Genomic DNA, 18,256 nt, shown 5'->3' on the forward strand with positions numbered 1-18,256 from the left:
TCCCTTCACCCATGCAGCCCTGACCCTACCTCGTTGATGGCCAGCTGCTCGCCGCCCCCTCCAGGGTGGCTGTAGTGGTGGCTGGAGCTGTGCACGTCCTCGTACAGGTCCTCCTCACTGCCTGCCTCGTCCGCACGGAGCGCCGTGTCCAGAGCTCCATCAGGGAGGGCTGGAAGGACAGAGAGAGCAACTGCTAAAGGAGAGCGAGGGAGGGGACACGCGGAGAAGGAGACGAGCCTTTCCGGGATAAACGCTCCTTCTGTAAGAGGAGGGAGAGGGTCTGGGAGCCAGGTTCTCACACCATTCTTGCTGCAAAAACACAGTCTGGTTGAAAGAGTGCACTGGTCGACTTTCACACATCACTGTGAATCACCTACCATTTGGTCCCCACCAGCTCCGTAAACAAGGACGCACAACTATGTGCCGTGACATGACACTCGAGTCCCCTCCCGTTGAATTCAATTCAAAACCACTTACCAGTGTGTCAGGTATACATAGTATACTTTACCATACCTCATACATGGCATAAGGCCCTTAAAAATGCTAACGACTTCTTATTAAACATATATGTATATATCTCCAAAGAAATATACAGTATATACATGCAAATATTGTTTGAAAATTAATAAAATGAACACCTGTGGCACTTATCATCATGTTTTAGAAAATTCCAGAATCTTAGAATTCAACCTCCTGTATATCCTACTCCAATCCCATGCCCCTCTCTTTCCTTTAGAGATATCCAATATTTCAAGCTTTCTATGAATTATACAGGCTATCTTTGTTTTAGCATTTATTTCTGTTGAGTTTTGCATGGTTTGACCTCATATAAATGGAACCATCCAGTAACTTTTCTTCTCTGACTGGCTTTTTTACTCAACAGCTCATGTAGTTGTGATGATTCAGTCTCCCTGACGCACAGTCTTGCATTTTGTGAGTATTTGCAGCTTTGCAGGGGCACTGCACTGCTGCAGAACATCGGGTGTTTCCCGTGCTGTTGCTGGTACAAATGATGGTGCTGCAGACACATCCACGTACCGCCTGGGCATAGGTCGCAGACTTTCTCCCAGAGTTTCCCAACCTCTTTTTCATTATTACCCCCGCCCAAAGAGCCTTTTATACATTGTTTTCCTATTGACCCCAATGAAATGTTAATACCACGAATATACTATGTATTTTAAAGTCCTGTTGCTCTTTGGAGGATCACAAACCATTGTAATAGCTAAGATTTTCACCCTCTTGGATGAAACCATTACCCGTGGAGTGAATTCACGCTCCTGGGTATAGACACCTAGGTATGGCATCCCTGGGTCCTGGGTATGCCAAACTGTCCCCTAAGCTATCCTATCAACTTAGACTTCAGAGAGTGTGTAGGCATGTTTCCAGCTCTACATTCTCCCAACTCTTGGGATGGGCATTGTCAGTTTCATTTTTTGACAGGCCGATAGGTATGAAATGGGATCTTAGTGTAGTTTTAATTTAAAATTCCTGCTTACTAATGTGTTGAACATCTTATATTCTATGTTTATGGATTATCTGTATTTCCTTTAATGTGAAGTGTCTATTGAGTGTTTATTTTTAATATAATCATTAATGTAAAAATATATTTCTATGTATGTATAGTTTATATACATACACTTTCCCCCTCTATTCTGGATACCCATCTGTGCCACAAGTATAATCTCCCTGTTTGTGGCATGTCTTGTCTCTTTAAAAAAAATTTTTTTTAATTTTACTTTGGCTGCGTTGTTTGGGTCTTCGTTGCTGTGCGCGGGCTTTCTCTAGTTGCAGCGAGCAGGGGCTACTCTTCATTGCAGTGCGTGGTCTTCTCATTGCAGTGACTTCTCTTGTTGCAGAGCACAGGCTCTAGGTGCACGAGCTTCAGTAGTTGTGGCTCGCGGGCTCTAGAGCGCAGGCTCAGTAGTTGTGGCGCACAGGATAAGTTGTTCCGCAGCATGTGCGATCTTCCTGGACCAGGGATTAAACCCGTGTCCCCTGCATTGGCAGGCGGATTCTTTAACCACTGCGCCACCAGGGAAGTCCCAAGATGAGGACTCTTTTCTAAAAAAGTGTAACCATAGCACATATCTAAAACAGACTATAGTCTATTGAAAGTTGTCTGTCATACCTTTTCCCTCTAAGGCATTAAAAAATCTTTTTATTTTGAAATAACTATACAGTATAGGGTGTTCTGACTCTACTGCAGAGAGGTCCTGTGTCCCCTTCACCTAGTTTTCCCCAATGATTACATTTCATATGACTCCAGGAAACTGCCCTTGGTACAAGACATGTAAATGGTTCTATGTCATTTTGTCACCTGTGTAGATTTGTGTAACCTCCAAGGCAATCAGTATGTAAGCTTTTGAGGTTGACTTTTTTCACTCAGGCAAATGCCCTTGAGATCCATCCAAGTGGTTGCTTGTATTTTTACTTCATTCCTTTTTATTGCTTAGTAGTTATTCCATGTAATAAATGTGCACATTTTTTTAAACATTCACCCATTGAAAGACATCCGGGTGGTTTCCAATTTTAGGCTGTTACAAATAAAGCTACGAGGAACTTTTATGTACAGTTTTTTGGGTGGACATAAGTTTTCATTTCTCTGGGATAAATGTGATTGCCCAGGAGTGCAACTGCTGAGTCATATGACAGTTGAATGTTTAGTTTTTTAAGGAACTGCCAAACTATTTTCCAGAGTGGATGTGCCATTTTACATTCGCACCACAATGTATGAAAGATTCAGTTTCTCAGCATCCTTACCAGCATCTGGTATTGTCGCTATTTTATACTTTAGACATTCTGATAGGTGTATAATAATATTGCATCTTGGTCTTAATTTGCATTTCCCAAAAGGCAGGTGCTGTGGAACATCTTTTCATGTGCCTATTTGCCATTCATATATCTTCTCTGGTGAGGTATGTCTTTTGCCTATTTTCTATTTCTATTGTTTATTGTTTTAATGTTGAGATTTGAAAGTTCTGTATATATTCTAGATATGAGTCCTCTGTCAGATATGTGGTTTGCATGTATTGTCTCTCAGTCTGTTGCTTATCTTTTCATCCTCTTAACAAGGATTTCACAGAGCAAAATTTTAAATTTTGATGAAGTTCACTTTATCAAATTTTCCTTTTATGGGTGATGCTTTTGGAGTCACATCTAAGAACTCTTCACCAAATCTTAGTTCCAAAAGATTTTCATTTATGTTTTTTCCTCTAAAACCTTTATAGTTTTACCTTTTACACTTAAACCTATGATTCATTTTGAGTTTTTTTGTATAAAATGTGAGATTTAGGTCAAGGTTCATTTTTATTGCCTATGGATGTCCAGTTGTTCCAGCACTATTTCTAAAAAAAAACTTTACTGAATTGCTTCTGTACTTCTGTCAAATATCAGTTAGCCAAGTGGGGACATTACTATCAATTTTACAGAAATGAAAAGAATTATAAGAAAATACTAACAACTGAACTGTTATACACCAACAAATTAGATAAACTAGATTATATGAGTAAATTCTTAGAAAAACACATGTACTAAAACTGACTCAAGAAGAAACAGAAAATCTGAATAGACCTATAATCACCAGGGAAATTGAATCACAAACTTCCCAACAGAGAAAAGCCCAAGATTTGATGGCTTCACTAGTGAATTCTACCAAACATTTAAATAACAATTAACATTAATCTTTCTCACACCTTCCAAAATACTGAAGAGGAAGAAATACTTCCTAACTCATTAAAGCCAGACAAAACACTATTAAAAAAAGAAAACTGAAGACAAATATCTTTCATGCAAAAATTCTAAACAGAGGATTAGTATACCGGTAGACTACTAGTAAAGTGAATTCAACAGCATATTAAAAGGATTATATATCTTGACTGATTAGGATTTATTTCTGAAATACAAGAATGGTTCAACATATGAAAATCATTCAATGTAATATACAACAGTAATAGAATGAAGGGAAAAAACCCTACATGATCATCTCAGTTGATGCAGAGAGAGCATTGACAAAATTCGACACTATTTCCTGATAAAAACACACAAACTAGGAATAGAAGGGAACGTCCCCAATATGATAAAGGCCATATATGAAAAACTCACAGCTAACATCATACTTAATGATGAGAAACTGAAAGCTTTTTCCTTGAGATTAGGGAAAAGATAAGGATGCCTGCTTTCACCGCTTCTGTTCAACACAGTATTGGAAGTTCTGGCCAATTAGGCAAGAAAAAGAAATAAGAGTCATCCAACTTGGAAAGGAAAAAGTAAAATTATTTCTGTTTGTAGATGACACAATCTTATATGTAGAAAACTCTGAAGATCCACAATAGATTGTTAGCGTTTATAAATAAACCCAGCAAAGTTGGGGGATATAAATGAACACAAAAAAATCAGTTTTATTTCTATATACTTGCAATGAACAATTTGAAAACAGAAATATTTTATATTCCATTACAGTAGCATTGAAAATAATAAAATACTTAGGAATAACTTTAACCAAGGAGGCAAAAGATTTGTACACTGAAAATTCCAACATTGCTGAAAGATATAAAAAGAAAACCTAAATAAATGGAAAGACATCCGATGTTCATGGGTTAATAGATTTAATATTGTTGAGATGACAATAATACTCAAAGCAATCTACAGAGTCAATGCAATCCCTATCAAAATCCCAATGGCATTTTTACAGAAATAGAAAAACTTATTCTAAAATTCATATGGAATCTCAAGGAACCCTGAATATTCAAAATTATCTTGAAAAAACTAAGCTGGAGGGCTCACATTACCTGACTTCAAAACTTGCTACAAAGCCACAGTTATCAAAACAGTGTGATACTGGCGCAAGGATAGACATATATTCTATTGGTCTAATAGAATAAAATAGAGACCCCAGAAGTAAACCCTCACATAAATGGTCAGTTGATTTTTGACAAAGGTGCCAAGATAGTCAGTGGGGGAAAAGACAGTCTTTTCAATAAATAGTGTTGGGAAACTGAATATCCACACATAAAATAATGAAGTTAGGTCCTTACCTAATGCCGTATACAAAAATTAACTCAGAATGGATCAAAGACCTAAACATAAGAGCTAAAACTGTAAGACTCTTTGAAGAAAACAGGGGAAAGGTTTTATGACATTGGATGTGGAAATTATTTCTTGTATATGACACCAAAAGCACAGGCAACAAAAGAAAAAAAAATAGCTAAACTGGACTACGTCAAAATCTTAAAGTTTTGTGCATCATAGGATACTTTCAAGAAAATGAGAAGGCAGCCCACTGAATGGGAGAAAATATTTGCAAATCATATATCCGATAAGGGACTAATATCTAGAAATATATAAAGAACTCCTACAATTCAAGAACAGCAGCAACTACAAAAAACTCATTAAAAAACGGGCAAATGTCTTGGGTAGACATTTCTTCAGAAAAGATATACAAGGCAGCTGCTGTGGAAAAGAGTTTGGCAGGTCCTCAAAAAGCAAAACATAGAATTACCATATGATCTAGCAATTACACTTCTAGGTATGTACCCAAAAGAACTGAAATCAGGGACTCAAACAGATATTAGTACACCAATGTTCATGGCAGCATTACTCATAATAGCCAAAAGGTGGAAATAACCCAAATGTCCATCAAACAGAAAAATGGAAAAACAAAATGTGGTATTTACATACAATGAAATATTATTCAGTCATAAAAAGGAATGATGTTCTGATACATGCTACAACATGGATGAACCTTGAAAATACTATGCTAAGTGAAATGAGCCAGACACTAAAGGACACATATTGTATGATCCCATTTATATAAGGTACCTAGAATAGGCAAATTCTTAGGGACAGAAAATAGATTAGTGGTTACCAGGGGCTGTAGGGAGAGGGGAACAGGGAGTTATTGCTTAATGGAACAGGGAGTGATGAAAAAATTTGGCCATATATAGTGGTGATGGTTGCATACCTTGTGAAAATAATGCCACTGAATTATACATATAAAATGGCAAATTTTAAAACACATTTTATCACAATTTTTAAAATTAATAACATACAAAACAATTTGCATTTTGTACCTTACATGGGTGAGTTGTATGGTATGTGGTTTATATCTCAAGAAAGCTGTTTTAAAAATTGTTCGGTTATATTTGTTTGGCACTATTTCTGGATTCTCTATTTTGATCCATTAATTTACTTGTTTGTTCTTCTCCAATATCACACAATCTTGTTTTCTATAGTTGTATAATAATTCTTGAAATTTGGTGGAGTGGCTCCTCTTTATTCCTCTTTTTTAGAACTATTTTAGCTATTCTTGTTCCTTTGCCTTTCTCTATAAACATTAGAATAATCTTGTCTATAGTTACAAAAAAACCTTGCTGGGATTTTGGTAGAAATTGTGTCAAACCCATGTATTGATTTGGAGGTAACTGACATCTTTACTCTGTTGCGTCCTCCAATCTGTGGAATCTCTCTCCATACTTAGATCTTTGATTTCTTTCAGTGCTGCATTATTTTAAAGCAAATCCCAGACATCCTATAATTTAATCTGTAAATACTATATAGTATATGTCTTAAGAGATACAGAGTCTGTCTCTCTGCCACACCTTCTTCTAGGAGAATTTAAAAATCAGTCATCTCTTTGAGGGAATAAAACAGATTCTTTGTAAGAGTTACTACTTTTCTTGGCTCTCTCTTAGCCAGTCCCAGTTGAGGTCTCAGCAGCTCACAAAATGGTTGCTTATCTAGCAAACCTGCAGCCTGGGAGGAAAGGAAAGCAAGTTTCAACATGAGTCTGCCAATATTTTTATCATCATCTAATATCTAGCTTCCAGCACAGGGTCTGGGACAGAGGAGGTGTTTGCGTAAATGAAGGAAGTAGGAGACCGTTCACAGGAGAGTGAGTGGAGGTGGCAGTGGGAGGACCACCCCAGGACTGCAGTCAGGACACCCAGGCCCAGTGCTGGTCTGCAAACAGCCAGGGAGCAGAGCTAGTCATCTGTCCTCCGAGATGCGCTCAAACTCCTTTCATATAAGCAAGGCCCTTGGAAGGTTCACATGCCGTTAACGTACATGAAAGCATTAAAGGGTGTGGTCCTGTGCTCTGCAAGCATCTTCGGGTGAATAAATGACACGGCCGGGTCAACACAAAATCAGTCTTGATTTTGGATATTTAATTTTTATGTAGGAAGACAAGCCAGCTGTCTGATCCATTATGAGATTCTAATAATTTAGAACTTTTAGACAGCAACACAGCTAAGAATTCTGGATTCTAGACAAAAGATTGGCAAGGGCCCCTTTACCTCTGATGAACAGCACCCAAACAATCTTCTGTCTCCACTTAAAAGGAAAAGCAGTGGTTCTTCCAGTGAGGAGAGAATACCGCAGGGGAGTCTACTCTGTGCTGACCTAGAGCCCTGGAGAAGAGTGGTTCTCAAAGTGGGTCCCTAGACCAGCAGTATCCCTTGGGAACTTGTCAGAGACGCAGTTTCTTGCCCCTCCCCAGACCTGCTGAATCAGAAACTCCGGGGTGGGCCCAGCAGGCTGTGTGACTTCAGGTGACCTGGTGGCAGAGCTCAAAGCCTGAGACCCACTGTTCTCAGTCAAGAGCCCTTAACAAAGTGATTTGCTAACTCCCAGGAAATTCTGCCCCAGCACAGTCAGGGCAGGCGGTCTTTTGGGGTGGCCGCAGGGTCCCTTTAGGAAACTCTAAAGAGCCTGGCATACAGTCTCGAGTTGAAACAGGAATGCCAGAACGCTGGGGTGTCTGGGGAGGTGTCGGCAGCTCTGGCTGCTCCCCCAGCACCCACTGGCCAGGGGCTTCCATTTATCACATCTATGCACTTGTTTGTTCCTTTCTGATTCACTGAAAAGTGTTCAGTGCCTATTGTGTTTGTGCCACTAGTCACACACGGGGTTCTGAGGACACAGTGTGAATAAGACAGACACCCCCCTGCTCCCGTGGAGATCAGAGTCCAGCAGGAATAGGGGTAAACAGTGATGAAGCGGCGAGCACAGGAGCCCCTGCCCAAGGGTGTGAGGTCTTGGCCACCCTGAGCTGGGGGTGACCTGGGGGGGAGGGGAGTACTGCGGAAGGGTGAAGAGTGTCCCAGGTAATGGAGACAGCATCAGGCCCCAGACGCAAGTGGGATGTTGTTCAAGGACACGGAAGAGTCCCAGAGATCCAGGAATAGAGAAGGGGGAAGGGACAGCAGGGGTGAGGTCTGACGGCCCTTCCTAGGAAGGACAGTTGGTGCAGGGAGTGTTGTCCTAGGCAGCCCCGTGCTGAGTCACCAGAGTAAATGCTCAGGCCTCAGCCTCACGGGCTTCTCACCACATCCTAATGACACGAACAAAGGCGGCTAAACTGTGTGCCCCATTCTGTAGGTGGGGAAGCTGGGGCCCAGAGAGCTAAAGTTCCTTTCCCCAAATCACCCAGATCTCTGGGCTGTTTTCACCAGACTGAGTCTGTTTAAATTCTCTTCTCTCCTGTATGAAGGGTTCCTGCTGATGGTGAGTCAGACGAGGGTGGTACAGTCTGTGTTTGCTGCTGGGGGAGCAGGCAGCCCAGGCACCGCCTCCCAGCTGGACCAGACACAAGAGCCGCTTCTCGCACTGCGCTGACATTCTGGCCTGGGAGCAGCAGCGATGGCCCAGGGTGGAGAGGGAGTGGGCCCCCAGGCGCCCCCATGCCAGGCTGTCCTCCCCACGCGACTGCTCTCTCCTCATGTGCCCTTGTCTGCTCTGCTGCCCCTGCTCAGCTGTTGTCGTCTGCCTTCCACTCTAAATCCTGTCCAGCTTTCAGGTTAAACAAAAAAAGTTGTTACTGTTGTTGTTGTTTTAATAGACTTTACTTTTTATTTTTTTCACTTTTTTTTTTTTTGGCCCAGAGGCACTCGGGATCTTAGTTCCCCAACCAGGGATCGAACCCGGGCCCCCTGCAGTGGAAGCATGGAATCCTAACCACTGGACCTCCAGGGAATTCCCTAGACTTTACTTTTTAGAACTGTTTTAGATTTATAGAATAATTGGGCAGACAGTACAAAGAATTCCCATACACCCCTCACCAGTTTCTCTTATTAAGATCTTACATTGACAGGGTACATTACTCAGAATTAATGGACCAATATTGATACATTATTATTATTAATTAAAGTCCATACGTTTCTCAGTTTTTCCCTAATATCCTTTCTGTTCCAGGATCCCATATCACATTTAGTAATCTCCTCAGCTCAAGATTTTTGATTTAGGTCGCACGAAGCCTTGCTTTTGTGTGCTTCTGAATGCTTTTTCATTCAACAAATAAAACTTCACGACATCTATAGCACCAAATCTGAATCCCCTCTGCACCTCAAGGCTTACTCAGGGTTTTCTCACAGGAAAGACTCTGACCTTCTTTCGTCCTCCCCAGCCTCCCTGTTCTCTTACTGCTGAGAGTAAAATAACTTTTACTGGGAATTTACAGTGTACCACCTACTAACATATCAGATTCAAGCCTACTTGTGAAATAGGTATTATTAGACACATTACACAGATAAAGACGTGGGGCTCACAGAGGTTAAGACACTTGCTAAGGTCTCACAGGCAGCCAGCAGCAGAGGCAGGATTAAAACTTGCCCAAATGCCACACTCTTCCCTGCACCTCTCTAGAGCCTCCAAACTGTCCGGCCTCCATGAGCACACAGCTGCTTGTTTCCCCATGGCCTTCTCTCCCATGAGAGAGAAGGCCACGGGGAAACATGTGCTGCATGTGGCTGTTTGCTGCCATGGTTCCCTATTATTCAAAGAATTAGGGACCTCCCTGGTGGTCCAGTAGTTAAAACACCGTGCTTCCACTGCAGGAGGCATGGGTTCGATCCCTGGTCAGGGAACTAAGATTCCACATGCTGCACGGCGTGGCCAAAAAATAGGAAAAAGAAAAAAAAAAAAGAAACAAAGAATTAAGTTCCAGGGAAATCAGTCAAGTAGGCCTTCATGTATAAAAGATGCTTTCTGGTTATAATTATCAATACTTCAGAAAGCAATTACATTAAAAATATGTCATGCCATGCTTAGCAGTAAGTGAAACATGATTTTTGATACATGGCTCTTTTATGTTAGACAAATGTGAAGGGGAAAATTTAGGTAATAACTTTGATTTTTTAATTTAACATAATGAGCCCACAATATAATATTCTAGATCATAGACTTTTGTAATACAAATCCAAAGAAGGCAATGTTTTTACCAAATTACAAGTTTTGGTAAATCAATACAATATAATATAATGAAATTATGTCACATAATACTTTAATGAAAAAATTCATTTTCACCTCAGTACTGTGCAAGGCAATAAAATCATACCATGCATTACTTTAATAATAATTTTCACTGCAAAAAATTAAACATCATGATTTTTCATGGTAGATTTAGCTGAGCAGTTATTTTTAACAAATTAAGCTTTTAAAAGCTTTTTTAAAAATGATACAGTTTCCTACTTTTAGTGTGTAAGCTGCTTAAGTTAAATGCAACAGGACAATCTTATGTATCTAAAAGATGTCTCTGCCCAAACATTTAAAGAATTAATGCCAACCCTTCTCAAACTCTTCCAAAAAGCTGAAGAAGGAACACTTCCAATCTCACTTTATGAGTCCATAACTCTCCTGATACCAAAACCAGACAAAGACAACTTTTTCTGACAAGAAAACTACAGACCAATATCCCTGATGAACATTGATGCAAAAATCCTCAACAAAATACAACACATTAAAAGGATCACACACCATGACCAAGTAGGATTTATCCCTGGGATGCAAAGATGATTCAACGTGTGAGAATCAATTAATATTGAAATAACACATTAACAGAATAAAGGATGAAAATCACATGATCATCTCAATAGATGAAGAAAAAGTTTTTGACAAAATTCAACATCCTTTTCATGATTAAAAAATCTCAACAAACAAGTAATAAAAGGAAAGTACCACAACATAATAAAGGTCATGTATGAAAATTCCACAGCTAACATCATACTCAATGGTGAAAAACTGAAAGCTTTTCCTCTAAGATCAGGAACAAGACAAGGATGCCCACTCCCACTACTTCTATTGAGCACAGTACTGGAAATCCCAACCAAAGCAATAAGGGGAATAAAAGATGTCCAAATTGGGAAGGAAGTAAAATTGTCCCTGTTTGCAAATGACATGATCTCATATACAGAAAACTCTGAATATTCCATAAGAAAACTGTTAGAAGTAATAAATGAATTCGGTAAAATTTCAGGATATGAAATCAATGTACAAAAATCAGTTGTGTTTCGATACTCTAACAAAGACTTTCTGAAAAGGAAATTAGGAAAGCAATCACATTTACAATAGCACCAAAAAAGAATAAAATACTTAGGAATAAGCTTAACTAAGGAGGTAAAAGACTTGCCTACAGAAAACTGCAAAATATTGAAGAGAGAAATAAAAGAAGACACAAATGGAAAGATATCTTGTGTTCATGGATTGGAAGATTTAATATTATTGAAATATCCATCCTACCCAAAGTGATCTACAGATTCAATGCAATCTCTATCAAAATCCATAAGGCATTTTGTTTTACAGAAATAAAAAAAACAACTCTGCAATTCATATGGAAGCACAAAAGACCACAAATAGCCAAATCAGTCCTGAGAAAGGACAGACATCCTGATTTAAATATATTATGAAGTTATTCAAACAATACAGTACTGGCATAAAGACAGACATATAGACCAATGGAACAGAATAGAGAACCCAGAAATAAACCCACACGTATATGATCAGTTAACTTACAACAAAGCAGCCAAGAATATACAATGGGGGAAAGGCAGTCTCCTCAATAAATGGTATTGGGAAAACTAGATATCCACATAAAAACGAAGAATGAAATTGGACATTTATGTTATACCTTAAAACAAAAATCAACTCAAAATGTCTTAAATGTAAGACCTGAAACTTTAAAACTCCTAGAAGAAAACATAGGGGAAAAGCTTCATGATATTTGTCTTGGCAATGATTTCATGGATATGACACCAAAAGAACAGGCAACAAAACCAAAAATAAACATGTGGGACTACATCAAACTAAAAAGATTTTGCACAGAAAAGAAACAATCAACAGGGTGAAAAGGTAATCTATAGAATGGGAGAAAATATTTGCAGACCACATATCTGATAAGGGGTTAATCTCCAAAATATATAAGGAACTCCTACAACTCAATGCCAAAAACCCTAATAACTCAATTAAAAAATTGGCTAAGGACTTAAATAGGTATTTTTCAAAAAAAGACGTACAAATGGCCAACAGGTATATGAAGAAAATGCTCAAAGTCTCTAATCATCAGGGAAATGCAAATCAAAACCACAATGAGATAGTACCTCACACCTGTCAGGGTGGCTATAATAAAACAAAAAAACAAACAAACCCAAAAGAGGATGAGAGGAGAGGATGTGGAGAAATTGAAACTCTTGCACACTCTTGGTGGGAATGCAAAATGCTGTAGCTGCTATGGAAAACAGGATGGAGAGTCCTCAAAAAATTGAAAATAGAACTACCCTATGATCTGGCAACCCCACTTCTGAATATTTGTCCAAAAGAATTGAAATCAGGATCTCAAAAAGGTATTAGCATTCCCATGTTCATAACAGCACTGTTCACAATAGCCAAGATGTGAAAACAACTTAAATGTCCAGCAGCAGATGAATGAATAAAGAAAATGTGGTATATACATACAATGAAATACTATTCAATCTTAAAAAAGAATGAAATTTTGCAATATGTAACAGCATGGGTGCGACTTGAGGTCATTATGCTAAGTGAAATAAGTCACTCACAGAAAGACAAATACTGCATAATTCCACTCATAAGAGGTATCTAAAATCAACTCATAGAATCAAAGAGTGGAATGTAGCTGCCAGTGACCAGGAGGAGGGGCAAATGGGAGTTACTAAAAAATGGGCATAAAGTTCCAGTTAAGCAAGATGAGTAAACTCTAGAGATCTGTGTACAGCATTGTATCTATAGTCAAAAATAATGTAATATACACTTAAAATTTTGTTAAGAGGGTATATCTCATGTTAAATGTTCTTAACCACAATAAAATAAAATTAAAATTGTCTTTGCCTTATTGTGAGGTTGTCCTTAAATGAGGTAAGCACGTGAAGCTTTAATGTTTATTTTATGCAGGTTGAGCTTGCCAACACCAGTTTCAAGTTAAGTAACTTTTCAAATGTTGTTACATCTTCACATGCACAGTGGAACCCTAAATGTTAGCTGGTCTTTACAACTAACCTCATTCTTCTTGACCTTTCTGCTTGGAAGATCTGAACTTCTCTTCAGCTTAGATCCAATGTTCATGCAGCCTTTCTTTAGCCTGTTATTTAAAAAATCCTGCCTAATATGTAGTCACACCTTTTTTAAAAATTTTATTTATTTATTTGGCTGTGTTGGGTCTTAGTTGCAGCACATGGGATCTTTCATTGTGGCACAGGGGCTTCTCTTTGGTTGTGGCATGCGGGCTCCAGAGCACATAGGCTCAGTAGTTGTGGTGCGTGGGCTCTCTAGTTGTGGCACGCAGGCTCCAGAGTGCACGGGCTCAGTAGCTGTGGCGTGTGAGCTCTCTAGTTGTGGTGCACAGTCTCCAGAACGTGTGGGCTCAGTAGTTGCGGTGTGCAGGCTTGTTGCCCTGTGGCATGTGGGATCTTAGTTCCCCAATCAGGGGTCATACCTGTGTCCCCTACATTGGAAGGCAGATTCTTAACCACTGGACCACCAAAGAAGTCCCTGGCACCTTTTAAATAACAAATATAGATAAATATATTGCGAGACTGGAAAGACCTGAGGGAATTTGTGGTTTACACTAATCTTCGTGATCATTTCTCCATAAATGCTGCTGTGAGTGTCTTATGCTCCTTCCTTCAGAAGAGCAAAAATTCTTCAATTTTAGCATTTAATATTTGAAGATACTGTATTTGTCATAAGTCCCAAGTAATTGCTAAGGTAATTCCTTTCACAGTGTTTATGGTTTTTTGAGTCGGAATAGTTTTTCCTGGATCTTGAAGATGTAGTATGTATATAAGCCTCTCATATTCTACATGTAAATGAAACATTGGTAGACTTCATTTCTTCTGTTCTGTCCATAGAATCAACTGCAGAATGTTCTTGCAATATGTCTTGATTCATGCACTATGAATATGTGATTTCATAACAGAAGGCATTCCCCACTCTGTGCTCTGAAGCCTATGGCTGTGTAACTGTCAGTGTGAGCTATCTGCGGTTGGCCACAACCCCTCTGGGTTCACATTTGGGTATTTGGACATTTTGGTGCTGCAGTCATTGTAATGGCTTGCCTTAAGTGGTTGAAGATGTGCTCTAGAGCTGGCATCCTGCTTGGTTAGGCAGTGCGGCACAAAGCGGCACCTGCCCTTCCCCAGGAGGCTGGGCCTTGCCTCAGGTGGCTTTGGTCCTGGTGCTGAAAACTCACTTGAATTCTCCAGCTTGGAGATTTCTCTTCAACTCCCGGCTCACAGTTCCAACCACCTGCTTGCTCTTCTGCCTAGAGGCCTGACAGGCATCTCAAAGCTCATATGACCTAAGCAGAACTGCCCATCCACCCACACCTGCTCGGCTCACAGGCATCCGTATCTCAACAGTCCACAACCGTGCTCTTTCAGTTGCTCAAACTCAAGCATGCTACGATAGAAAACTATCAAACCACAAAAGGAAAAATAAAGAAAGGAACAAAGAAGAAACACAAAATCAACTGGAAAACAAGGTTTAAAATCTCAATAAAATCATACTTACCAAAAATTACCTTAAATGTCAATGGACCAAATGTTCCGTCCGATCAAAAGACATAGAGAGGCAAACTGGATAATAAAATAAGAACCTACAATATGCTGCCTATAAGAAACCCACTTTAGGGTGAAGGACACACATAGATTTAAAGTGAGGGAATGGAAAAAGATATTTCATGCTAATGGAAATGATAAGAAAGTGGCAGTAGCAATACTCATATCAGACAAAATAGACTTTAAAATAAAGGCCATAAAGAAAGATAAAGAAGGACACTATATAATGACAAAAGAATCAACACATGAAAAGGATATTACACTCAACACATATGCACCCAATATAAGTGATACAAATGAACTTATTTACAAAACAGAAACAGACTCACAGACATAGAAAACAAACATGGTACCAAAAGGGAAAGGGGGGAGGGACAAATTAGGAATTTGGGATTAGCAGATACAAACTACTATACATAAAATAGATTAAAAAAACAAGGTCCTACTGTATAGCACAGATATTCAGTATCTTTTAATAAACTATAATGGAAAAGAATATGAAAAAGATTATGAAAAAAATATATATATATACAACTGAATCACTTTTCCGTACACCAGAAACTAACATGATACTGTAAATCAACTGTAGTTCAACAAAAAATAAATATATGCACCCAATATAGGAGTACCTGAATACATAAAACAAATACTAACAGACATAAGGGAAGAAATTGATGGGAATACAGTAATAGTAGGAGATTTTAACACCCCACTGACATCAATGGACAGATCTTCCAGACAGAAAATCAATAAGAAACAGAGACCCCAAATGACACAACAGAACAGTTAGACTTAATTAATATCTTCAGGACACTACATTCCCCACCCCCCCAAAAGAAAGCCCCACCAGAATACACATTCTTTTTAAGCACACATGGAACATTCTCTAGGATAGACCACATACTAGAACACAAAACAAGCCTCAACAAATTTAAGAGGACAGAAATTATTTCAAGGATCTTTTCTGACCACCATGGCATGAAACTAGAAATCAACCACAAAAAGAAAAATGAGAAAAAAATAATCACATGGAGACTAAATAACATGCTTAAAAATCAATGGCTCAATGATGAAATCAAAGAGGAAATTAAAAAATACCTTGAGACAAATGACAATGAAAACACAATCACACAAAATCTATGGGATGCAGCAAAAGCAGTCCTAAGAGGGAATTTCATAGTGATACAGGCTTTCCTCAAAAAACAACAAAAATCTAAAGTAAACAACCTAACATACCACCTAAAAGAATTAGAAAAAGAAGAACAAACAAAACCTAAAGTCAGCAGAAGGAAGGAAATAAGAAAGATCAGAGAGGAAATAAATAAAACAGGAATTTAAAAAAATAGAAAAAAAATCAATAAAACCAAGAGTTGGGTTTTTGAAAGGATAAACAAAATTGACAAACCTCTGGCCAGGCTCACCAAGAAGGAAAGAGAGAGTACCCAAATAAACAAAATAATAAATGAAAGAAGAGAAATAACAAGGGACACTGCAGAAGTACAAAAAAACCACAAGAGAATACTATGAACAATTATATGCCAACAAATTGGACAACCTAGATGAAATGGTCAAGTTTCTAGAAACATATAGCCCATGAAAACTGAATCAAGAAGAAAGAGATGATTTGGGCTTTCCTGGTGGTGCAGTGGTTAAGAATCTGCCTGCCAATGCAGGGGACATGGGTTTGAGCCCTGGTCTGGGAAGATCCCACATGCTGCGGAGCAACTGAGCCCATGTGCCACAACTACTGAACTTGCGCTCTACAGCCCATGAGCCACAACTACTGAAGCCTGCATGCCTAGAGCCCATGCTCCGCAACAAGAGAAGCCACCACAATGAGAAGCTTGCACACTGCAACGAAGAGTAGCCCCCACTCGCTGCAACTAGAGGAAGCTGCACACAGCAATGAAGACCCAACACAGCCATAAATAAATAAATAAAATTATCAAAAAAAGAAGAAATAGTTGATTTGAACAGACCAATCACTAGAAGTGAAATAGAATCTGTAATTTAAAAAAAAACTCCATGTAAACAAAAGTCCAGCACCTTATGGATTCACAGTGGAATTCTACTAAACATATAAAGAAGAACTTATACAGATCCTTCTCAAATTCTTCCAAAAGACTGAAGAGGAGGGAACACTCCCAAAGTCATTCTATGAAGCCACTATCACCCTGATACCAAAACCAGACAAAGACACTAACAAAAAAGAAAATTACAGGCCAATAGTTTTTATGAATATAGCTGCAAAAATCCTCAACAAAATTGTAGCAAACCAAATCCAACATCGCATGAAAAGGACCATACATGATGATAAAGTTGGATTCATTCCATGGTCACAATGGTGGTTCAACAGATGCAAATCTATCAGTGTGATACACCAAATCAACAGAAGAAAAGACAAAAACCACAGGATCATCTCAATAGATGCAGAAAAATCATGTGATAAAACTCAGCATCCATTCATGATAAAAACTCTCACCAAAGTGGGCATAGAGGGAACATATCTCAGCATAATAAAACTATTTATGACAAACCCACAGCCAACATAATACTCAATGGTGAAAAGCTGAAAGCTTTCCCACTAAAATCTGGAACAAGACAAGGATACCCACTCTCACCACTTCTATTGAACATAGTATTGGAAGTTGTAGCCATAGCAATCAGATAAGAAAAAGAAATAAAAGTGATATAACTTGGAAGGGAAGAGGTAAAATTGTCATTATATGCAGATGACATGATACTATATATGAAAACCCTAAAGACTACACACAAAAACTACTAGAACTGATAAATGAATTCAGCAAGGTAGCAGGATACAAGATTAACATACAGAAATCTGTTGCATTTCTCTACACTAACAATGAAATATCAGAAATGGAAGGTAAAAAAACAATCACTTTTAAAATCATATGAAAATTACTTAGGGATACACATGACTAAGAAGGTGAAAGACATATGCTGAGAACTATAAAACATTGATAAAGGAAACTGAAGATGATTCAAAGAAATGTAAAGATATTCCATGCTCTTGGATTAGAAGAATTAATATTGTTAAAATGGCCATAATACCCAAAGTAATCTATAGGTTTAATGTGATCCCTATCAAATTACCCATGACATTTTTCAAATAACTAGAACAAATAATCCTCAAATTTACATGGAACCACGAAAGATCCAGAATTGCCAAAGCAATCCTGAGGAAAAAGAACAAACTAGAGGCATAACCCTCCCAGACTTCAGACAATACAACAAAGCTACAGTAATCAAAGCAGCAATATTGATGTGCCAATGGTATTAGCACAAAACAGAAACACTGATCAACGAAGCAGAATAGGAAACCCAGAAATAAACCCACACACCTACGGTAAATTAATCTTTGACAAAGGAGGCAGCCACATACCATGGAGAAAAGA

The 18,256-nt window shown here is 38.6% G+C and overlaps 1 protein-coding gene across 8 annotated transcripts in view; it reads right to left on the minus strand.

Annotated features, from left to right (window-relative positions):
* The window catches only part of ARHGEF4 (Rho guanine nucleotide exchange factor 4), a 250,732-nt gene that overhangs the window by 19,306 nt on the left and 213,170 nt on the right, over window positions 1-18,256 (minus strand). For all 8 annotated transcript variants that reach the window (XM_089916944.1, XM_089916941.1, XM_022590520.3 and 5 more), the window contains one exon: window positions 30-169. In XM_089916944.1, coding sequence (XP_089773070.1) covers window positions 30-169 — 140 coding nt within the window. The remainder of the gene's footprint in view (window positions 1-29; window positions 170-18,256) is intronic.

This window comes from Delphinapterus leucas, chromosome 8, assembly GCF_059928025.1.
Source record: "Delphinapterus leucas isolate spDelLeu-1000000601 "Yukka" chromosome 8, BTC_Dleu_Yukka2, whole genome shotgun sequence".
Taxonomy (NCBI): Eukaryota; Metazoa; Chordata; class Mammalia; order Artiodactyla; family Monodontidae; genus Delphinapterus; species Delphinapterus leucas.